Source organism: Nilaparvata lugens, chromosome X (genome assembly GCF_014356525.2).
Source record: "Nilaparvata lugens isolate BPH chromosome X, ASM1435652v1, whole genome shotgun sequence".
NCBI classification, from domain to species: Eukaryota; Metazoa; Arthropoda; class Insecta; order Hemiptera; family Delphacidae; genus Nilaparvata; species Nilaparvata lugens.
Genome location: NC_052518.1, coordinates 74,739,406 through 74,760,829, shown reverse-complemented (window position 1 = coordinate 74,760,829; position 21,424 = coordinate 74,739,406). Strand labels below are relative to the sequence as shown.

Genomic DNA, 21,424 nt, shown 5'->3' with positions numbered 1-21,424 from the left:
TACAACCAAAGTGATATTGTGTTCAAAGATTTGGTTCTTCAGTTCACAAGGAACTCCAGAACCAAGGTGGAGACAAACATAGTAGAGTAATCTAAGCTCAAGCATGTACCTAGCTCATTTCAGGAGACCGAACAACACGAATAATCACTAGCTCACTTATATTATTTTATTTACGATAACAGAAATAAAATAATACAAGAGTGCTAGTGGATCTATGTATTTAAAGAAATCGGAATTTGAAATAATTAGTAAAGTACAAAGTTTATCTTCTTACAGATTTATTACAATGTTTGAAAGGTAGGAATCATTCCAAAAGAATGAATTGACAGTTTATTATTATTATATATACACACACAATACAAAAAGCTAGCTACAGTAAAACAGAAATTCGATCTCAGCTTGGAGAAAATGACTAGAAACTATGTTTTATAATACAATACATATTCCGAACAATTTTGAAGTGAGTTATAAACTACTGATCACTTTCAAGGATCAAAAATATAATTATCATTGTACAAAGAAGATATACCATAGAAAAATATATTTATGGCATCTTTTCAGGTAATTCCACTTCAATGATTATTCAGTTATACGTTATCTAGTCAGTTCTTGTATTTACAAAAGTTGAGACGACAATTTTTTGCCAGAACATCTACAAACATGGTTCGTGACATGAAGAAAATGTAATCTTTATCCAAATTATGAATAGTATTTTACTCGTTTGCGATATATAATTTAACAATTTTTTAGCCTGTTAAATTATCAGCCATCCTTAATAATTAAGCTCTATCATCGGATACAAAATAATACGATTTAAATATAGTCTTCTATGATAAGTTGTTATAATAAGAACAGAAGTAGAAGAGTCTCCTATCACTGGAATGTCTTCCCCAGTAAACCGATGGTCAAGCCTTGACACTTGTAGGTTGATTCATTCAATGGGAAGCATAATATAGTGGAAGGTTGCAATGTAAGTCAAATAATATTTATGACTACATATAGTGCTACCTAAACAACAAAATTTACAAGAGACATTTTAAAACTTCAAATGTTATTGTGTGCAAAAATACTTATCAGATAAGATGTGTCCAACAACAGTTTCATCTTATAATAAGCATATTGTCTAATAACTGAACAAGTAATACATCAGGTACAATAAATAATCTAAATTTGGTATCACGTTTAAAATGTAAGTTTATATTACAGGTATGATGAAGACAAAGAGTACACTATTACTTGTTAAGAGTCAAAATTGACAGTATAATGTTGAATTTTTTCTGTAATGATGAACTATATTAGACAAGAAATATAACTTATTTGATTGAATATTACTCAATTTCATTCTAATTATTTATCGCTGGCTGCCTAGAATAGGTTTTAGGAAGCTTGCAGGTTTTCAATGATACAATGTGACTTCTTGATACAATGATACTGATACTCTCTGAACCTGGCTTGAAGAATGTAGTAATCATGAGATGGAAACATTTGCGTAATTTATAAGCATTATTTCAAATATCATCCCAAAAACCAATTACTATGATGCGTATAGATATACGCGCCACGAAAACGCTCCGATCATGAATGTTACACAAGACGTTACGCGAGAGGTTCGCAACATGTTCGAGCGCTTGTATACTGTCGACTTCAATACGCTACAACAATAAACTAACCTCACAAATAATGTGAAACGTTCAATCCAGCTGATCAGGCGACAAAACGAAATAAAATATTCTGATCAGGATTGATGGGTAGCCTAATAAAAACCTTATGTTCATTCTATTAATTACATAAAATAATGAACATTAATTAAATAATTGATCAATCAATAATGAATATTAAGTTTATTATAATTATGTCTATGTCTTATAATGAAATGTTTTGTCAAAAGGTAAAAGGAGTTTGGAGTTGGGAGTTTGGCTTTTTGCTTTTAAATGACAATATGCTGGTATTATTGAAAATGTTTTGATTTCTATATATATATATATTTTGATAACTAATTTATTAATATTTTTTATAATTTTATATTTTAAAACAGAGATCGTAACTGATCCAAAGTAAACGTTAACCGCGCATGCACAGCTATTCGTCCTACAAACTTGTCAAGCTCGCACTCTGTTCGCGTTCTTTTCTTGCGCAAACTGCGATCATCTTGCGAACTGCTCGCGTAACGTTCGTTTGGGGAGTAGAGCGTAAGTCTGTAAGCAGCTTTACAATCAGCAGTAATATCGTGTATATGAAATTATTGTATAATAAGAAGTAAGATTATAGTATTGCTAGCAATTGTTCATTATTCGTAACGAGATACTTCGAAGTCTTTAGTACTGTATCAATACAGCATGGAGTGTTCTCCAATTAGCTCTTTTAAGCATTCTGAGAAATCCAAGATACTGGATTTATTGTTTTACAAATTCTCATAAGAGATCAGAAAAATTAATGCACTTATGTAGGAGAAACAAAAAAGATCAATTGCAGGATAATAATGCAGGGATATTTTGTGAGTACTCGACCATTTATATATATATTAACATTTTCATGAAGATATCACACTTCACTTGAAAGTGTGGAGAGTAAGGGCAAAAAGATTCTGGTGCTCAAAAACGAATGTACTAAGCAAAGCTTTGGGAGAATAGGAAGAAAGCAGATGAGAAGGAAGTAATATTTTTCAAGAATATATTAAACCTCTTAACCAAAGACTTAAGCTTAATAATGAAAACTAAATCAATTGACTAAAGAATGACTAAGAAGATTTAATCCAAAAGAATGGATCTAAAACAACTTATTTAGTAAGTACAATCTCAACAATTCCAACAACTTGATAATCATGACAACTTGGATATTTAATCTAGTTTCAAATGGTTGTTTACTCAATGACGAAAAGATCAACAGAGTAGATTTAGTTTGAAAGAAATGCCAGTAGTTCTTGAGTGTTGTTTTTGATAGTAAATAGTCAGGAGAGTGTTGTATCAAAAACATGTTAATAATAAACTGTCTCAAGTGGTTTGCTTATTAAGAAATTTGTAAAATAATTCCCGGTTCATATGAGAGGTAAGTATATTTTGAATTGTTACAAAGTATTATTTCCTATGAAATCTTTCTTGTGGTGATAGTGCTCATGTTGAGAATTATAAAAACTTGAAAAAGTCCAAGTCTAAAGTCTATTGTTTGGTGAAATAATGCTCAATAATTAAGAGATTTCAACAACAAAAGACTATATTTCGTTATTCACATCAATAAAATGCCGGATGTTTGGGCCCTTCTCCAAGTTGAAAATATCATGGCAGGGAGAGACTTCAAAATCAACAAAGTTGGCCTACCTGTCAAGTATTGTGCTCTTAAACCTAATTCATAATTTATTAAGAGATCCTAGTTAGTGTTGGGCTCCTTTTTTGATTCAGAGATGCACCCTAGGTGGGAGATGAGTAGTCTTAATAGAATGTTCCCTTTCAAAATCAGCCTTGACGGTCTCGATTGCCTGGTAAAGGGTGCGGAAGCTTGGCCTAGCTGCCGGTTTACGGTTCCAACATAGTTTCATCAACTCGTAAATGGGTTTACTTGTGTTTTCAGGACAATGTAAAACATTTCCCTCCTTGATGTACTTGACAACTTCTTCATGAGTCATACCGTAGTATGGTTGAAGAGCGAACGAAAATATTTCCCATAGACAAACCCCAAACGCCCACACATCGGACTCAACAGTGTATTTATTGTAGAGAATGCTTTCAAGTGGCATCCAGCGTACAGGTATGGCGTCATGTTCGTCGCCTTTGTAGTAGTCTTGAAGGTACATTTTTTGCGATAGGCCAAAATCGGCGATTTTCACCACCATAGTGTCATCGATGAGACAGTTTCTAGTAGCAAGATCTCTATGTACAAATTTGCGATCTGAAAGGTACACCATACCCCCTGCCACTTGCTGAGCAATTTTCAGTAAGTCCTCAGTGCCGAGTTGGATATCCCTGAACAAGTCTCCGCCACCCTCAGCACTGCGCACTATGTAATTACTCGGCGAACAGGAGCGCAGAAACTCGTTGAGATCACCACGCCCCATGTACTCGAACAACAAGCACATCGGTTTGCCCACCGCGCACACTCCCAGTAGCTTCACTATATTCGGATGGTCGAACTCTGCTAGCAGGCACGCCTCCCTTTCAAAATCCTCCTGCAAGTCCTCCGACGCTTCGTCCTTCAGCATTTTCACTGCTACAAGAGTGAATTCTTCGCCTTTCAACAGACCCGGTGCTTTTGCCTGCAAAACACAATTTTCATAACATGGTGTAATAGAGTGGATGTTGCGATGGTATTATTTTAGAGAGAAGATATATAAACTTCCCTTTCAGGTTTTGAACACATTAAAGTTGGGAAATTTATTCAAATGAACTTTGATTTTTGAAGGAATATTTTAGGTGAGAATGAATTATGTTTTGGCTGATTAATTATGAATTGGCCAACTTGCTGCTTTGTTGTCAAAATTAAAATGAAACTTCCGTGCATTTTCCGAGTATCACTTTCAATAATGTCATGTTGAAAAAGCTACTGTATTTTTGTATTGTACGAACATTAACCTTTTTTGAAATTTTGGCTGTTCCACTAAACGCTCGTGGAGCCGGCCGGGTTGGAGGGGAAATAATTTTCAGGGGAAAAACGAGAGTTCTAATCGAGATACTGTAGTGTAGATTTCAAACATTGTAATATTTTTGTATTGTACGAACATTAACCTTTTTTGAAATTTTGGCTGTTCCACTCAGCTCATAAATTAAATTGTCAATTGACAATTTATTTATGTTCGGCTCGTGGAGCCGGCCGGGTTAACGTTGGAGGGGAAATAATTTTCAGGGGAAAAACGAGAGTTCTAATCGAGATACTGTAGTGTAGATTTCAAACATTGTAATAGTTAACAAGCCCCAGCCTCGAAATATGGCTCCTGCCCATTAAGAGGAGTTAACGGTTGTAATTTCGAGGTGCTTGTTACTTTTAATGTAGGTTGCTTGTTACTGTCGTAGAGAAATATTGTTCTTCGTAAATTCAATTGAAGTGTATATTTGAGATTTAAAGTGTGAAGTCATGCTTTGTGAGTGATCTTATATCGTCTAAATTGATTTTTTGAATAATCTATGTGGAAATTCCATTTATGGTGAGTGCCAAACTTTTTTTGTCTAGATCAAATTTAAAAATTAGATTCAAGATTGACCAAGGCCCAAGTTTAAATACAAGCACATTAAAAAAATCCAAAGAGTAGAGGTTGTCCAAATATTATTATTTTTTTTTGAAGACAGCTGAATAAGTTGCTTAGATTTATTCAAAACTTTGAGAAGAGTTCAATAAACCAGAAGTTGAATTTTGAAATTAATTTAATTGAAGTTCCTGGCTTGTAGTTACTAGTTGCTAGAATAGGTGACAATTTAATAATTATGAGGATCTGTACATTTGAATGAACGAATCCACGAAGCTCCCAACCAACCAAGGATTCAAAAACATATTTTATAGCAGAATTATTCAAATAATATTCAAGTCGAGAAGAACCAGCCCGCTACATAATTTGATGTTAATAGGTGTGGGGTGGTCGAATGTTTCATAACATATTCTTCAAGAATAGCAATAGATGTGTTGGTTTTAACATGAGGCATGACTGGTACGAGACATGTAATAGTATATTTCGCACCTAGGGCCGAAAATGAGATATTTCCGGCTCGAAATCGGTTTTCAAGTCAGAGGCCGTAGGCCGAGGACTAGAAAAGATTGAGAGCCGGAAATACATTTTAGCCCATGGTGCGAACGCTATTTTTCGCCACACCAAAAAAACTTCCCAATATATAAGAAATTAAAAAATAAATAAAATTCAAACAGCCCATTTTGATAGTTTGAATCTTGGTTATGACAACTTTCACTGTCAATTAATTTCAATATTACTAATTAATAATTTACAATAGTGACAATATTTTTATACTATTAATATTTCGAATAATTGTTTGAATTTTTATAGCTCGCGCTTTGCGCCTGGTGCAATATCTCATGGATAGATGGATGAATAGAATTTTCATTACTATTTTGAAATAATGTGATTAAAAAATTAATATAAGTGCATATTTCACAGTTTTGTCTCAAAATATATCTAAAAAATTGATTGAAATTTAAATTACGGTAACTAATATAAAAAATAGCTAATAAAAGTCGAAATTCATCAACAAAAAAAAATGTCACTGACCGAGGTTCGAACCTAGATCATGTTTGTAATTCACTGAGCTTTGAGTTCTGATGTTTACGCCTTTACGCTCTCGGCCATTGCATATTTTTGATCGATGAGGCCTGTAAGTCAGGTAACGTATGTAGGCTACTATAATATAGTGTAGGCCTATAGCGGCAAACTTGAAGCCGGTTTGCCGGCATTTTCACAACAAAATATTGCTCTGAAAATAGTTAAATCATAGAGAAAACATTCGAAGATTCAATCTTGAGTGGGCCTAATGTTTTCTCTATATGGTTTGATATTGAAGAAAAATTATCTAAAAGTTTTAATAATGAATTACGGAAAAATTACTAGGAATTTTTCAGTCAAGGCTGTTTCACCAGTAGGCTTACCTTAAACTTTAGATCTCTGCTGTATTTTCCTATTATTATTGTTGATTGTATTGCATTAAGAAGTGGAATTCGATAATAAAAAAGAAACAATTATTACTCTACCTCACTTTTAAATATTGATACAATTATTGTACTTTGATTTCAAATTCGATTCTTCACTTTTAAAGACTTGCGATACTTACCTTTCTGACAATGGACAATGCAGCCAACATTATATTGTTGAGGCTATGGAGATATCATCGTATTCTATTGTTTGATTTCAAAAACACAATAATAAATATTAAATTATGAAACAGTAATTCATAAAATATATTATAGACATGATACCGCGATTCACGATACATAATTATATAGATTATTACAGTCGTTATGAGATTATCTCTATGATTTTTGTGAGATCGGACACGATCAGCTGTTATTCAAGGTCATTTTACAGCCCTAGGGCCGTAAAGTTTTACCGGCCTGGTCGGAAAACAATCACTTTCGGCCTCCATATGACGCACGTAAACCAGCTCATTACATCCAAGTGTGGCGAAAAAAACATTTCATGTTTCAATGAATTTCATCAAACAAGGAAAATGATTCAAGACACATGTCCCAAGACATCAATGTCGCTTAGCTCAATGTGGACTATAGAAGCGTAGCCAGGATTTTGGAATGGGGGGAGGTTGTCCGAGAATTATGGGCCCCTTATAAATCTCAACTAGTGACCTTGCCATCATAAATTTGAAAGGGTGGTGGTGAAGGATTTCTCTCCAGCATACCCTACAATGTAGGCAATTGTTTTTTATTGTAATTTTGTTTTCGTTGTTTTATGGACTTTGGATTACAAATTTAGTCATTAACGCATTGGGAGAAAGTTTCTTTCAATATACTACCAATGAGATTTTTGTTGCTGGTAGCCAATTGCAAAACATTTGAATGAGTTTAATATTTCCCAACATTCAGAAAACAATATTGTAATTGAATAAACTAATTAGTGGTAATTTTTACATAGTGCATTTTGGATGTTGGATTTTTGGGCTAATTCTGAAAACCCCCCTTCGTTACGCCACTGGTGGGCTAAGGTTTCCTCATTTTAAAAATAAATTCTATTGCTAGACAACTAGTGCTTTGGAAAACTCACTATACGTTGTCAAACATCACTTTTCATTTCCAAATCGACTTTTACCGAAGACAACTCAAGAAACAACTCATGTTTCTAAGGCAATAAAGAAGTCATGTTGATTTAAGGTAATAAAATACCTTTTTCTTCTCTATTTTTATGGAAATGGGGGTAGAGATAAATTTCATTCCATCTCTCTGTAGTTATGTTAATAAGTTATTTTTATTATCCTAGGTAGTAATAAATTTTCTAACCCTTCTTCTTCTTCTCTGTCTCTCCCCACTATGCCTTTACAGCGTTGGGGTAGCCTCGACCCAGTTCTTCCATACCCGTCTGTCCATCGCCATTCTTCTCATCTCCGGAACAGTCTTCCCTCTTCTCCTTCCAATCTCCTCAATTCTGTCCTCATATGAGTACCTCGGTCGTCCTACAGTTCTCCTTCCCTGCACTCTCACATTCACAAACTGTTTCGCTTTTCTACTGTCATCCATCCGCTGTATATGTCCATACCATTTAAGCTGCCTCATTTCTATCCTCACACTTACATCTCTCATGCCAACTTCCTCTCTTATTCTGGTGTTTCGTATTCTATCCCTCCTTGTCTTCCCCAATGTTTTTCTAAGACATTTCATTTCCACCGTTCTTATTTTATTTTCATGGCATGGTCTCATGGGCCAGCTTTCACTCCCGTACAGTAAGATTGGCTCAATTATTGATTTGTATACCTGGTTCTTTATCCTCTTACTGATCTCTTTCTTACCAAATATACAGTCTTTGACGGAATAGTAAGCCAGCGAACCTTTTCTTACCTTGTTCAGCACCTCAACATCTATTTTTCCATCCTCAGAGAACCACGCACCCAAATACTCATATTTCGACACCTGGTCAAGCACCTCTCCGTCAACCCTTATTTCCACATTCTCTCCTCCTACCTTTGAGACCACCATCACTTTGCTCTTCCTTACATTGAGAACCATTTCTTTTCCTTTCAGTTCTTCTGACCATTCCGTCACAGCTTGCTGGAGTTTTTCTGAAGACTCAGAGATCAAAACAATATCGTCAGCATATAGGAGGGCTCTTGTACCAATTGGCCTCATATTCCAATATCCTACTACCATGTTCTGTGTCCTCCTCTTGCATATCTTGTTTATATCATCCATCACTAAGATGAATAGAAGAGGACTAAGGCTGTCTCCCTGTTTCACACCCTTCTCCATTTGAAATGCTCTTGATACATCTCCTCCAATTCGTACTTTGGCTGACATTCCTTCATTTACACTTCTGATGGCTTTCACAAGTTTGGGAGGTACTCTTCTATTACTCAACACCTTCCATATCCACTTCCTTGGAATTGTGTCGAATGCATCCCTCAGATCCAGAAAAGCCAAGTAAACATTCTTCCCTCTCTCAATGAATTTCGAGCATATATTTCGGAGAGATGAAATATGCTCCTGGGTCTGCCTACCTGGTCTGAACGCCGCTTGTTCCTCTTCCATATCCTGTTCCACCACCCTGCGTAAGCGTTTCTCCAGAATGACTGTGTAAAGCTTCATACCCAGCTGGGACAAACATACAGCTCTATAGTTTTCACAGTCTGAAGTGCAGCCTTTTTTGTGGAGAGGAATGATAATGTTTTCCTTCCATTGTGAAGGAACTCTCTCTTGATGCCATATTAAATTCAACAAAATCAGCAGTTTCCCTGTCAGTATATCCCCTCCCCATTTCATCAATTCTGGAGCAATCCCATCGCCCCCTGCTGCCTTACCGACCTTCATTTTCTTCAAAGATTCTTCAACCTCATCTCTGGTAATATCTGATGTAATCCCCTCAATTTCGTCTAGCATAGGCATATCTTCATTCTGATCATTTTCTTCATCCATAATTATGCTCATTATTCTCCCGGAAATTAACTTCATAGAATCTTCTCCATCTCTCCAATACTTCATCCATCTGTGACACCAATCTTCCATATTCATTCACTATTGTTCTTACCTTCTTTCCAAACTTTCCTCTCAGGTGTTTTACTGTTTTCCAGAAGGCTCGGCCATTATCCTGTCCATGTTGGTCCTGTAGATCTCTACCAAAATCTTCCCATGCCTGTATCTTTGCCAATTTTACACTTCTTTTAGCATCATTCCGTTTCTCCACATACGTTCTGAAATCTTCCTGCCTCTTAGAGATCATATATTTCTTATATGCTTTTTTCTTCTCTTTAACCTTTCTCTTCACTTCTTCTGACCACCACCTTGTCCTCTTTTTAAACTTTCAAACTTTCCTCTCACCACATACTTCCTTGGCAGCTCCAGTCACGGTTTCTTTCAAGTCACTCCAGAATTTATCCACATCGGTGTATCTTTTTTCCTGGGTTTGCCAGTTTTCTATACGGGCTGAGAGCTCTGTCTGGTACCTTTCTCAATTCTCCCTGGATCTTAATTCTTCGTGATTGATTCTCATGTATGCCTTCTTCCTGCCGTCCTTTCTCTCTACAAAGCTTGTGTCTGCCACTAGAAGCCTATGATCAGTATCCAACTCAGCTCCTCTGATCACCTTGACATCCCTCACAGCATACCTAAGATCTCCTTGATACACTATATAATCAATCATACTTTCTGCTTCTCGACCTTCTCCTACAAATGTGATTTTATGAATTTTTTTGTGTATGAACCAAGTATTTCCAATGAGAAGATTATGTTGTGATGAATACTCAATCAGACGCTGCCATTATCATTTTTTACTGTCTCACAGCCATATTTCCCCATACTCCCATGTCCATCTTGCTCATCCTTTCCAATTCTTCCATTGAAATCTCCCATCACTATGAGTTTCCTTGATTCTTCAGCTTCACATGTTTCTCTTTCCAGCTGCAACCAAAATTCATCTTTATCTGCTACACTTGCATCCTCAGTAGGTCCATAAACTTGAATGATGCTAATTTTTTCTTCCAGGTCTAGATCCACTCTAATTACTCTAGGACTTATTGCTTTCCAGCTTCTGACTCTTGTGTTGGTATCTCCATCCACTACAATCGCCACTCCACCACATGCCCTTCTTCCTTCTGCCATTCCTGAGTATCTCATGACAAAATCATTATCCAAATCACTCTCTCCCACTCCCCTTCTTCTCGTCTCACAAATCCCAAGACCTTCATCTTATATCTCTTCATTTCTTCCACCATCTCCACCTCCTTTCCTGTAAGCGTTCTTACGTTCCATGTCCCGAATCTGATAAAGTGGCTTGTCCGTTTATTAATCCGTAAATTCCTGTCCCGTCCGAGGCTAGTTGTAGTACTTTGAATCCGATGTAAACCGACGTGTGGGGGATTAGCCCAACGACGTCTTCTTTGGAGCACTTCTTCGTCTGACTCCTATCCTTCGACCTGTCCGGCTTGGGTGGCCCTACTGGTAGTTACACTACCGCCGGTATAGCTCTCCGGGTCACGGGAGTACACAAGCCCCTCCACCACGACCAGGTGTTGTGCTCCCCAGGAGGGGAATTTTCTAAACCAACAAACATAACTTCCAAAATCTGAATTTCTCAGCATTTACTGATCCCACTTTAAACCGGTTTTTTTCATTTCATTTCATTTTACCTTTCATCCTCTGTGTAATTATTCTATGCATAACACAAATTTAAAATACGGTTCATGAAAGATTCGTTTTTGAATTTTGTTACCTGAAAAACTCTTCCAAAAGCCCCTTGTCCAAGATCCTTTATATAAATTATATCATTTCGTGGAAATTCTAGTTTTTCCAGCTTCGGATTCAGGCTTGCTCCAGATTTATGGTATGCTGAATTATTAGGTAACTTCTCCAAATCAATGTTGATCTCCTGTTGAAACAAATAATTAGAACAATTGAAAAAAATGTCACCTCGGCTACGAAGAGAAGATGATAACAATACTCAATTAATTGTTATTTAAATAAACTGGATTGAAACAATAATTAATTAAGATTAAACGTAATCACATGATGAAATTGAAAATTGTTAGTTTCTATTGGATTTTTCATCTTCAGTGTAATTTCCGTGTAACAGGCCGAAGAAGAAAATCCCGTCTTCGTGAGTTACATCTTCCAAGGAAACGAAAAGATTATCCAAAGCGACAGTTCCACATAGGGTACTTATACTGTACTTTGTTAATAAACAATAAATAACATTTTCCAACAATCATACGAACAGATGAAACTGAAACCTAACATGCAATGGCATCATTTAGTTGTTAAGCAGGCAATTTGTGGGATTTCACCTGTTTGCGTCCAAATATTTGTAGGGTGACATACATTTTGTCCAAATTTCAAGTCTGCTAGAAACAGCTGATGAAATAACTTTTGGTTATTTGTATTTATTATCTAAAAGTATGCAAACATTTCGAATAATATAAGCATATTGCTATTCAATAGCAATAACCTAACCTTCCCTTTCTTAGCACAATTAAACAGATCCTTTTAGGTTATGTTCATCTAATTTTATTAGCAACTCGTAATGGGCTAATATCATCAGAAGAAAGTTACAAATAAACTAATGTACGAAACTTTTTCAACTAGCTAAATTTGAAACAACATACCTGGGTGGCAGTAGGCCTGTAGACTAGTCGGTTTTTGAGAATTATATTACATATCAATACAATCAGCAGACCAATAACAATACTCGTTATACTAATGAATGCTAGGATCACCATGACTTGTGGGGACATTAGTTTACTTAAAAGAAATCCTCCAGTCTTTATATCATTTTCTAGAAAAAAAACAAATGTACATAAACTTATTAGTACACAGACAGGTCTGAGATTTGAGGGGAAAGAGCCAAACACTTGAATCCAGTATCGCTTCTAAAAGCCATTCCATCAATGGGTATCAGGTGCGAAGATTAGAAAGTAGTCCTCAAAATGCAAGAATTAAATTAGTACAGATTACCAAATTTGATAACATTTTAGGGAATGAAAGATTCACAGGTAAGATGCATTCTAAGAATATACCTTCACTGACCTCCACTAAACCTCCACTAAACCTAGCAATAAATGATTTTAGTCCTTGTGATACTTTACAATGGTCAATTATTATCAATATTAAATCACATGTACAATACTCATCCATTTCACTCTCCATGCGAACTACAAGTTAATAGTTCGCTTTGAACTATTTAGACTGTAGTGTCGTCAAAAATAGTTCAAAACGGATTACATGAACAATATTGGCTGGTGCTTGCAGGTGTATTCAATAAATCACTGCTTAATTAAAAAAATGCATTTAAAAAAGTTGATTTCAATTTAATCGACACTTGCATTCAAGTATGAGTCCTAATAAAGTTCATAAATACGGGCCCTAGGCTGAGTGCCAAGTAGTCAAAGTTGTGAAGTTCTTTGTGAAATACTTTTAACATTGAATAAGTGAGTGCTCAGTTACTTACCACAAAGAGGTATGTTGCAATGCTGCCAACGAACATCTGGATCCATAGTATAACACCAAGGCACTGGTTCCTCACCCCCTGCATTGCGACAATAATTTTCGGCATTTTGAATCTCAGGAAAGACATTCGGAGGACGGTTGTCATGAGAATGAGGCTTATTGGAGTCCCATCTTTGACATGGCAGACCGGATTTTGTAATATTCATTGTTCCCAGATAAAATCGGCCTCTTCCTTTAATACAATCGTCTGTGGAAATAGACAACAGTTCAACTTCTTATATATAGGTCAATTTCACTTCCAATGTACAACAAATATGGGCTATTAAGAGCTAAAAAATAAATAAATAAAGCGCAAATAAAACAAGAGATTCAGACTAAAAGTAAGATCAACACAATTACTGGCCAGATATATTCCCACTTTTTCAATAGACCAGTATCAGAAGTAACTAGTGGGGGCGAATCCCCAAACGAGAGACCACATTACGTTCGGAGGACACACTTTGCTAGGTGCAGTACGAGAATAAAGATGTAGTCTCAATTTCTCTATCGCCTTTTTGGGCAAGACAATTATTAATAGTTTCAGTACTTTGTTAGTTTGCTTTCTATTTATGTTTTAAATTGTTTGAGTAGTGCAATATCCTGACAATTTTAATTGTGTTCCATCATGTACGAATAATTGTATCTTCAAATAACCACAAAGGTACGTAAAATAAGGTTGAAATATAATTTAGAGATTTGAATTAATAATTGAAACTTTCATCAGAGTATTGTGTTAATGAAACCTTCGCTCTACAATGAAGCAGCGATTGTCTGGTAGAGGCATAAACCATATCCTTGATGAAACCCCCCCCCCCAGGAAGAAATCCATCGATGTTAAATCCAATAAGCGAGGTAGCCCTGCAATTGGCCCTACATGGTAAATCCAGCGAAGTTGAAAGCAAATGTCCTTGCAAATGGATGTCTAGAAAATTCCAAATTTCTACGTGGAAATGAGGTGGTGTACCGTCATGCTGAATAAGTGCCCTTTTACTTTCAGCATGACGGTGAACCAGCTCATTCCCACGGAGAAGTTCGGGATTTTCTAAACAATTGCTTTCAACTTCGCTGGATTTACCATGCAGGGCCAATTGCATGGCCACCTCGCTAACCGGATTTAACACCGATGGATTTCTTTCTGTGGGGTTTCATTAAGGATAAGGTTTATGTTCCGCTCTACCAGACAATCTTAATAACCTCCGAAATCGAATCACATTCGGATCGCTGCGGTTGCACAAGTTACGCCTGATATGCTGGTACGAGTATAGCAAGAAATCGATTATCGGTGGGATGTATGTCGCATTACCAACGGATGTCTCATCGAATCAAAATGAAACCCACACCTTAGACTTGAAGTGTTCTGTAACAAAATTACATCTTTCTCAATTCTGTAAGTAATTTCAATGAATATTCATGATCTTTCAAAGTTGTAAAGTCCTTTCATAATCTACCTGTATATTAACAAGTAACTAATTAGAATATCAACTGAAAATTCAATTATTGTAATAAAATAAAATGCAAAATAGTGAATTATAACAGCTCACCTAGCGCCACGTGTGTACTCGGGGCACGTGGGTCTTGAAAGTTTGGGAACCTCTGAATTAGCCATTTATATATAGATTCGCGTTAGAGCTTTTTGATTGTTACTTAGTCTGCATATTGAACTATCTGGCAATGCTTTTCAAGTCCTCTCAAGACATAATTTCTAGACCCTAGCTAAACTTCTGTACCAAATTTGAACATCTTATCATAATTAGTTATGGAAAATATGAGAAAGCCCAGGAAAAACGCAGTAAAACCGCCATCTTGTGCGTTATCCTGATGTCCTCTCAAGACAAAATTTCTAGATTCTAGCTGGACATCTATAACAAATTTGAACATTTTATCTTAATTAGTTATTGAAAAATCTGAGAAAACGCAGGTAAGACGCTCAAAAATCGCCGATTTTGGGCGAATCTTTGGCGTCATATCTCTCATCACTTTACGTTGGAAATGATTCATATTCAAAATGGACAGACATTTTGTCAACTTTTAGCTACATTTTTGATACCACCTTTTTGCGAACTGATGGATGGAGAACGTTTATATTCGTTACAGAGGCTCAGCTAGGGTCTGAAAAATGCTTTTTAGATAAAGCTTAGAAATTTGGTCTGTCAACTGATGATTGAATCGAGTCTAAAAATCTGTATCTGACTATTTGACGGAAAAAGCTAGCTCAAATGAAGAATGCAAGCGACGAAGCGAATCACCCATTTATTTCAGGGGATGATTCAGCCCCTTGGCTAGTCGAATAAGACAAGCGAAGCAAGCCTACCGGCTAGTGATAGTAAAATTACAACACTATCAATTTAGAAATTAGTTCACGTCCAATTTGATTTAATAATGATTGACTTACAAGTAACTTCATTCTTTTTAGTCTCCGTAATCCGAGCATGGGAACAGACTTTCTTGTCTGGAGACAATCGCGGTAGAGCAGAACAGTTGGGTAAGGTGAAATGCCCCCTAGACCTGATAAATATGCCCTGCTCTTTATTGCTTTCAATTCGGGCCCAGTCATTGTAGCAAATGGAATCACGAACTGCTGCACAGTCATCATAGCATAGAGGTAGACCGATCGCATCATTGTTATGTATCACACACAACGGGAATGCATAGGTGCATAGTAAGCGCTGAAACAGATTAATAAAACAATAATATTATAGTTGTGTTATGCATGATGTTCTGGTATTTTTCCATAAATATGAAATGAAAATGAAAATAGAAGTTGTCAAACACTTTTTATCATTACCTACATATTCATAACTGTACCAGGTTTCGTAGCTTAAACAGACACACATTCAGCTGTCTTTTGACAGCGATAAACAGCTGTCCAATTAATTGCGATATATTATTGCTAGCGCTTTCATTAGCTGTCTTTCAATGCCAAAATTACAGAAACAAAATGCCTCTTGTTTATTGCTTCATGTACTAGACTCAAATAGGTCCAAGACTAAATGGATCCGAATATGTCTAGGACGATTTATAATACTATAAAATACAGAGGCCTAGACTCTGCAAGTCCAGAACCTATAGATCCAGAGCCAGAGCTCGGCAACCGGCCCTTAGAAGCACACATTTGCAACTCCGAAAAGCAATAATTGGAAAGCAGCTATTTTCGGAAAAAGAAAAAGATAAGTTTCAAATACAAGCAATGAATGATCCTATGAATATAAGATTAAATTCCATGACTCAAAATGAGCAATGATTAAGAATTGGTAATATTGTGTAATTACTTCATGATTCAAAACATGTAAAACACGGTAGAGAGACTATAATTAATATATAGAAAATAATAATTATTATAATGCATGCAACAAATACATAAAATCTCTAATAGGCAATTGACTTAATTAAAATAATGCAATGTTAAACAATACTAATTTTTTTTTATTTCAAGTAGAGAACAATAAACTTACTTCGGCGGCACTTCTGCATGGCTCTTTCAAATCTTTAATAACTTCTTCCCATAGATCTTTTACAATTTGTTCATTTAATCCTCCATGTAAGCTTTCTGCTGAGATATTGAACCAGACAGAACTACTTGTGTCCAAGTAATTCTTACAAGCTTTTCCATTATATGTGGCACATTTATGCTCACCCTGCCTAGGCATATCATCTGCAAAAACAACCAACAAAATTAAACATCTAACATATAAGTTAATGTAAAATAAATAATAATATTCAGAATCAATTGAATATTTTATACATTAAATTAAAATGGTAAATTTTTAAAATGTCTGATGATGTGATTGCATTAAGAATTTCAAGAACGAAAAAATGTTGAAGATCAACTCACTCGGCTTACTCCGTTATAATAACATCCCAAAATACTTCTAAATTTGTTTGTGGGATTATGAGAAATGTATTAAATTATAAAATATAGGCTACCAAACCACTGGTTACATCGCAAAAGCCATTCATTCGCATGTATTGTAATGTATTGTAGAAAACTCAAGACCCTTGTTTAGAACAATGACAATAATGTATTGCCATTTCAAAATGTAGACATTTATAAAGTACTCGAGATTTTTCGATAAATACAGCACTGAACGAAGGTGTGAAAGACCTGGACTAGATTATATTTGTGGAATCGATTAGATTCCAATACCAAATTCAACGTAAAAATAATATCGAGTGACCTGGCTAGCTCAGGTCTGATGTCAGAGTTTTCAGACCGCACCTGATCAATTTCAGGGCCTCTGACATGACCTAACGACGACTGGTTTCAGACAGCCGGGACCTGCCTAAATATTATAATTTCCTGGCTTCAAAATTTCATAATATACTTCCTGTTCCAATAGAATCATTAGATAACAAACTTTTCTTAGATATGTGAAAGAATACCGTAATCAATTAGAAGATACTATTTTTTTCATATCCCTAATAAAACTCAACCTGAAAATTAAATTTATTGATTCTATGACATATATCAGCAAAACGGTTTCACACTTATGCGGGTATCATTCTCTAATCTCTAGTCAAGTTTTTATTACTACATAGGCTTTTTACAAATACTAATACACTGAATTTGTAAATGCATATGCTTTGTGTCAGTATCTTTCTGTTTCCCCGTTGAATGGTTTTTGTGAAATAAATTTAATCATTCATCATCATACCCGAATCGAGATAGAGGTGAATAATTCTTTATGATAAAGTTAGTATTCAAGTTATTTTATGGGTTAATTATCCTGTCTAATTACTTAATCATGTGAAGTCCATTCTGTTTCCATTATGCCATTCTAGTAGTAAGCATATTTGTAATATTCAAAGACCGGTCTATCGCATTAACTCACTCATCTACGTAGATCTTAATTTTAGTTTCAAGATTTATCCATACTACCCCACACAGGCTAGGCCTCCGGACGTTTTTTGTTTCATTCATTCATGTAAAAGAACCTTACCATGATTCCAAAATCATGCCAAATCACAAATCTATTTGATATTACTGTCAAATTTTCTTTTACTGTAAGTTTTAACTTGAATTAAAGTTTATTTTTTACTTTCAAGTTTTTGTTTCGATAAGATATTAGTTTTTCTATTATTGTAGGCCACTTAGTTTTTGAATATTTTTTCATTTCATATTTTATTGGGACTAAAACAGGCAATATAAATATGAGACTTGATTAATGCAGATAAAACTGGTGGAAAGCACAGTGGAACCCAAATCTACCGAATAAATTATTTTGATTCGCTCGGTTTATGCTATTTTTCAATTTAAACGAAACGCACTTGAACAGACTGGAATGGAGTATAATAATTGTAACTAGATATAACTAATCAATATGAAATCAGTTTACTGTTCTTCATACTAAAAGAAGCTTTACGTACCTGAATAGACTGGAATGGAGTATAGGATTGTAAGTAGATATAACCAATCCATTTGAAATCAGTCAACTGTTCGTCATACTAAAATAAGCCTCTTCAAGCCACCTGGAATAGGAACAATACACTGCATTATTGAACAAGCATTTGCAATCAGTCCAATCAATCAATTGAATTTTTTTTCTATCAACTACTTCACAGCTATGTTGCAGCAAATGTGAAAGGAAATTATTTTTGTACATTTATCCACATGTCAAATCGACTTCGCCACAAACATCTGGTATTCAAATAACAATGGGTATACAGCGGTACAGGTTATTCAATTTTTTTCCGACAAAGAAACAACATCCTTATTCCGATCATTTCACCGGAACAGAATCAAACTTCAAATCTAACTCTTTACACAAATATGCATACAGTCTAGTGAACCCAAAAATATGTGTCAATGTACTGTATTTACAAAATAATACAGTTTACTCTTTGCATTGGGCAGTTGTAGTATAGGCCTACAACTGTCAGTCAGCTCCAATCACAGTTGTACCTACTGAATCTACAGAGTGAAATATCCCTACACTCTGTTCTCAGACAAAAAAGCTACCTGCAATTTAGCCATCAAACAGAATATTCCATGATTGTTTGCCTCATTGTTTATCAACAGAGCAATTATTATAGCAATTAAAGGTGCGATTCCTTAGCGGCGACGCGTCTCAAGATGCGTCATTACAGCCGTCACGACTGGAGTACATAACCTATAAATGCATTTATTAGCCTAGCGTTTGAACAAATTCAATTTCCAATTTATTTCCATCTGTAGACTGGCTGGCCGTTATGACTTTGTATAAAATGAGCGCTGCTATCCAGAGATTGTCAGTTTGGTGTAAGGGTAAGAATTCCTGGCCAGCAATTAGGAGGTACCGGGTTCGATTCCGGGCTGACAAATAATTATTGTATAGTAGCGCTCATCGAATTTCCATCTAGCTGTTTACCGTGTAGTCAATATTTGCAGCAGCAGAAGTCTTCGGGGTGATTTACAGCATTTAATTGGGATTTTCGTTAAATAATAATTATCCTACAAATTCATTACCTAGATTCGATGACTTCTTGTATTTTTATTTGAATGAACGTTATGGCGGCAGATGAATTAGAAGTGTTGGCTACTTTATTGCATTTACGTTACGATTTATACCAAAATTAATCGCCAATTAATATATACGTTATGTGCTCTAGCCGCGGCGGCTGTGAGCACGCATTTCTATACGTCTCGAAATGCCTGCTTATAACCGCTACGCACGTCTCAAGAAGATAATGTCAAACCAGAATGTGCCGTGGTGTAAACGTTCAGGTGTAAGCGTTCTTAAGAGTCTCGTGACGCCGCTAAGGAATTGCACCTTTAAAATAAGTTTTTGATTTTACATTAAATGAAAGAACATCATCAGAAATTCATTTTTCAGTCATTGTTGTCCCTATTAAGCCAAGGTATACTTTTATAAAATGAACGTTTATACCACGGCACATAGGAACTGGTTTGACATTATCAAGATTCTTCCCTCGACCACAGTGCAACTGAAAACAAATCAAAAATAGCTCTGTCGGTCCACAAATGTTTTTGGTTCAGATATATGCTGCTCAAATACTCTGCAGAGAAAATAGCTTGGTGTGAACAAGGCTTAAAGCGAAAAGTTACCAGTGGTGTGCTCGGTGCTTAGCCGACGATCAGAAGTGTCAAGAAGGAAAGGTAATATTATAATTAGCCCACACATAAAAGATAAAGTTTCAAAAGACACGTCATTAAGCCTAAATGCTATCGGAAATTAGTAAAACAGTAACATATCTTCAGATAGGTTATACTTACAATTTGTTGTTCTAATCACTGACATCCTAACATTTTGCGAATGAATAAGCATTCCAACTTAGAAATTTGAAAGTGAATAAAAATATAAATGTAGGTCTATTAGGAGTAGGCTAGACTAGAATGATCGACTATTTCATAATTTTGTTAGTGATATTACTTACAAAGTGAATTGCATATGAAACCACAGTCGAGTTGGATAGATTTAGACTTATTAAACATTTCAACTGTACACTGTTAATATATTATTTATTTGTATTGTGTAGAGAATATCAATGAAGTCATTCATCATACAAAAAGTTCCCAGTCACAATTTTTTGGTATGTGTTTGTATATATTGCTATCATTTTATTGACTGCACTATCCCCAACGCAAGGTAACAAGAGGTGTTTTTATGTTGAGAAGATAAAAGGAAATAGTGTGCCAAATTTTTTTAGTAAATGTCTACTATAGTTACGTTCATTCACATCTTTTGTATGGAGCAATATTATGGGCCAATTTTAGTGATTTCCATTCACGTTTTGTGTTACAAAAAAGAGCAATAAGAACCATTTAGCCTATACGGTAATGTTCATCCCCTTAAGCACTGCAAACCGCTATTTGTTAGATTGAGAATTATGTGTTTGCCGTGTATTTTTATTTTTCAATGTTTATTATTTATAAAGATTAACTTGCTCTCATTCTCTAGTCATTTTAATGTTTATTCGCACAACACAAGAAATAGGTTGAACCTAGAAACGAATATTGTCGGTATAAATCTAGTCATATCAGTTTTAGGGCTTGTGCAATTAGGTTTTATAATCAGTTACCGTTACATATTATAAAGAGGCTTACTAGTGAGTGAATATAAACTAAAAATTAAGGATTTTCCAATCTTTAAGGAATATTTTGCCTTTAATATGGAGAATTTGTAAGACGTTAATGTGATGATTTCTTGTTTTTATGTGGTATGATTATATGTTTTTATGTAATAATTTATGTACATTTCTCATGAAGTTGCCTATACAAATTGTAATTTGTCTTTGAAAATAAATGGATTTTGATTTGATTTATAGCCTAAAGCTGGGTTTACACCAAAGTTATTAACAAAAAATG

At 35.3% G+C, this 21,424-nt stretch overlaps 1 protein-coding gene across 1 annotated transcript; it reads right to left on the bottom strand.

The window, feature by feature from the left end:
* Positions 1-261: 261 nt before the first annotated feature.
* Positions 262-20,423, bottom strand: LOC111061726 (tyrosine-protein kinase transmembrane receptor Ror2). Its single transcript, XM_022349420.2, has 8 exons — positions 20,333-20,423; positions 18,487-18,588; positions 16,575-16,774; positions 15,515-15,788; positions 13,085-13,330; positions 12,243-12,412; positions 11,354-11,509; positions 262-4,246 (listed from the first exon to the last, which is right to left on the bottom strand). The coding sequence occupies exons 2-8, from the start codon at positions 18,536-18,538 to the stop codon at positions 3,392-3,394; spliced, it is 1,953 nt and encodes a 650-aa protein (XP_022205112.1). The 5' UTR covers positions 18,539-18,588; positions 20,333-20,423; the 3' UTR covers positions 262-3,391.
* Positions 20,424-21,424: the final 1,001 nt, after the last annotated feature.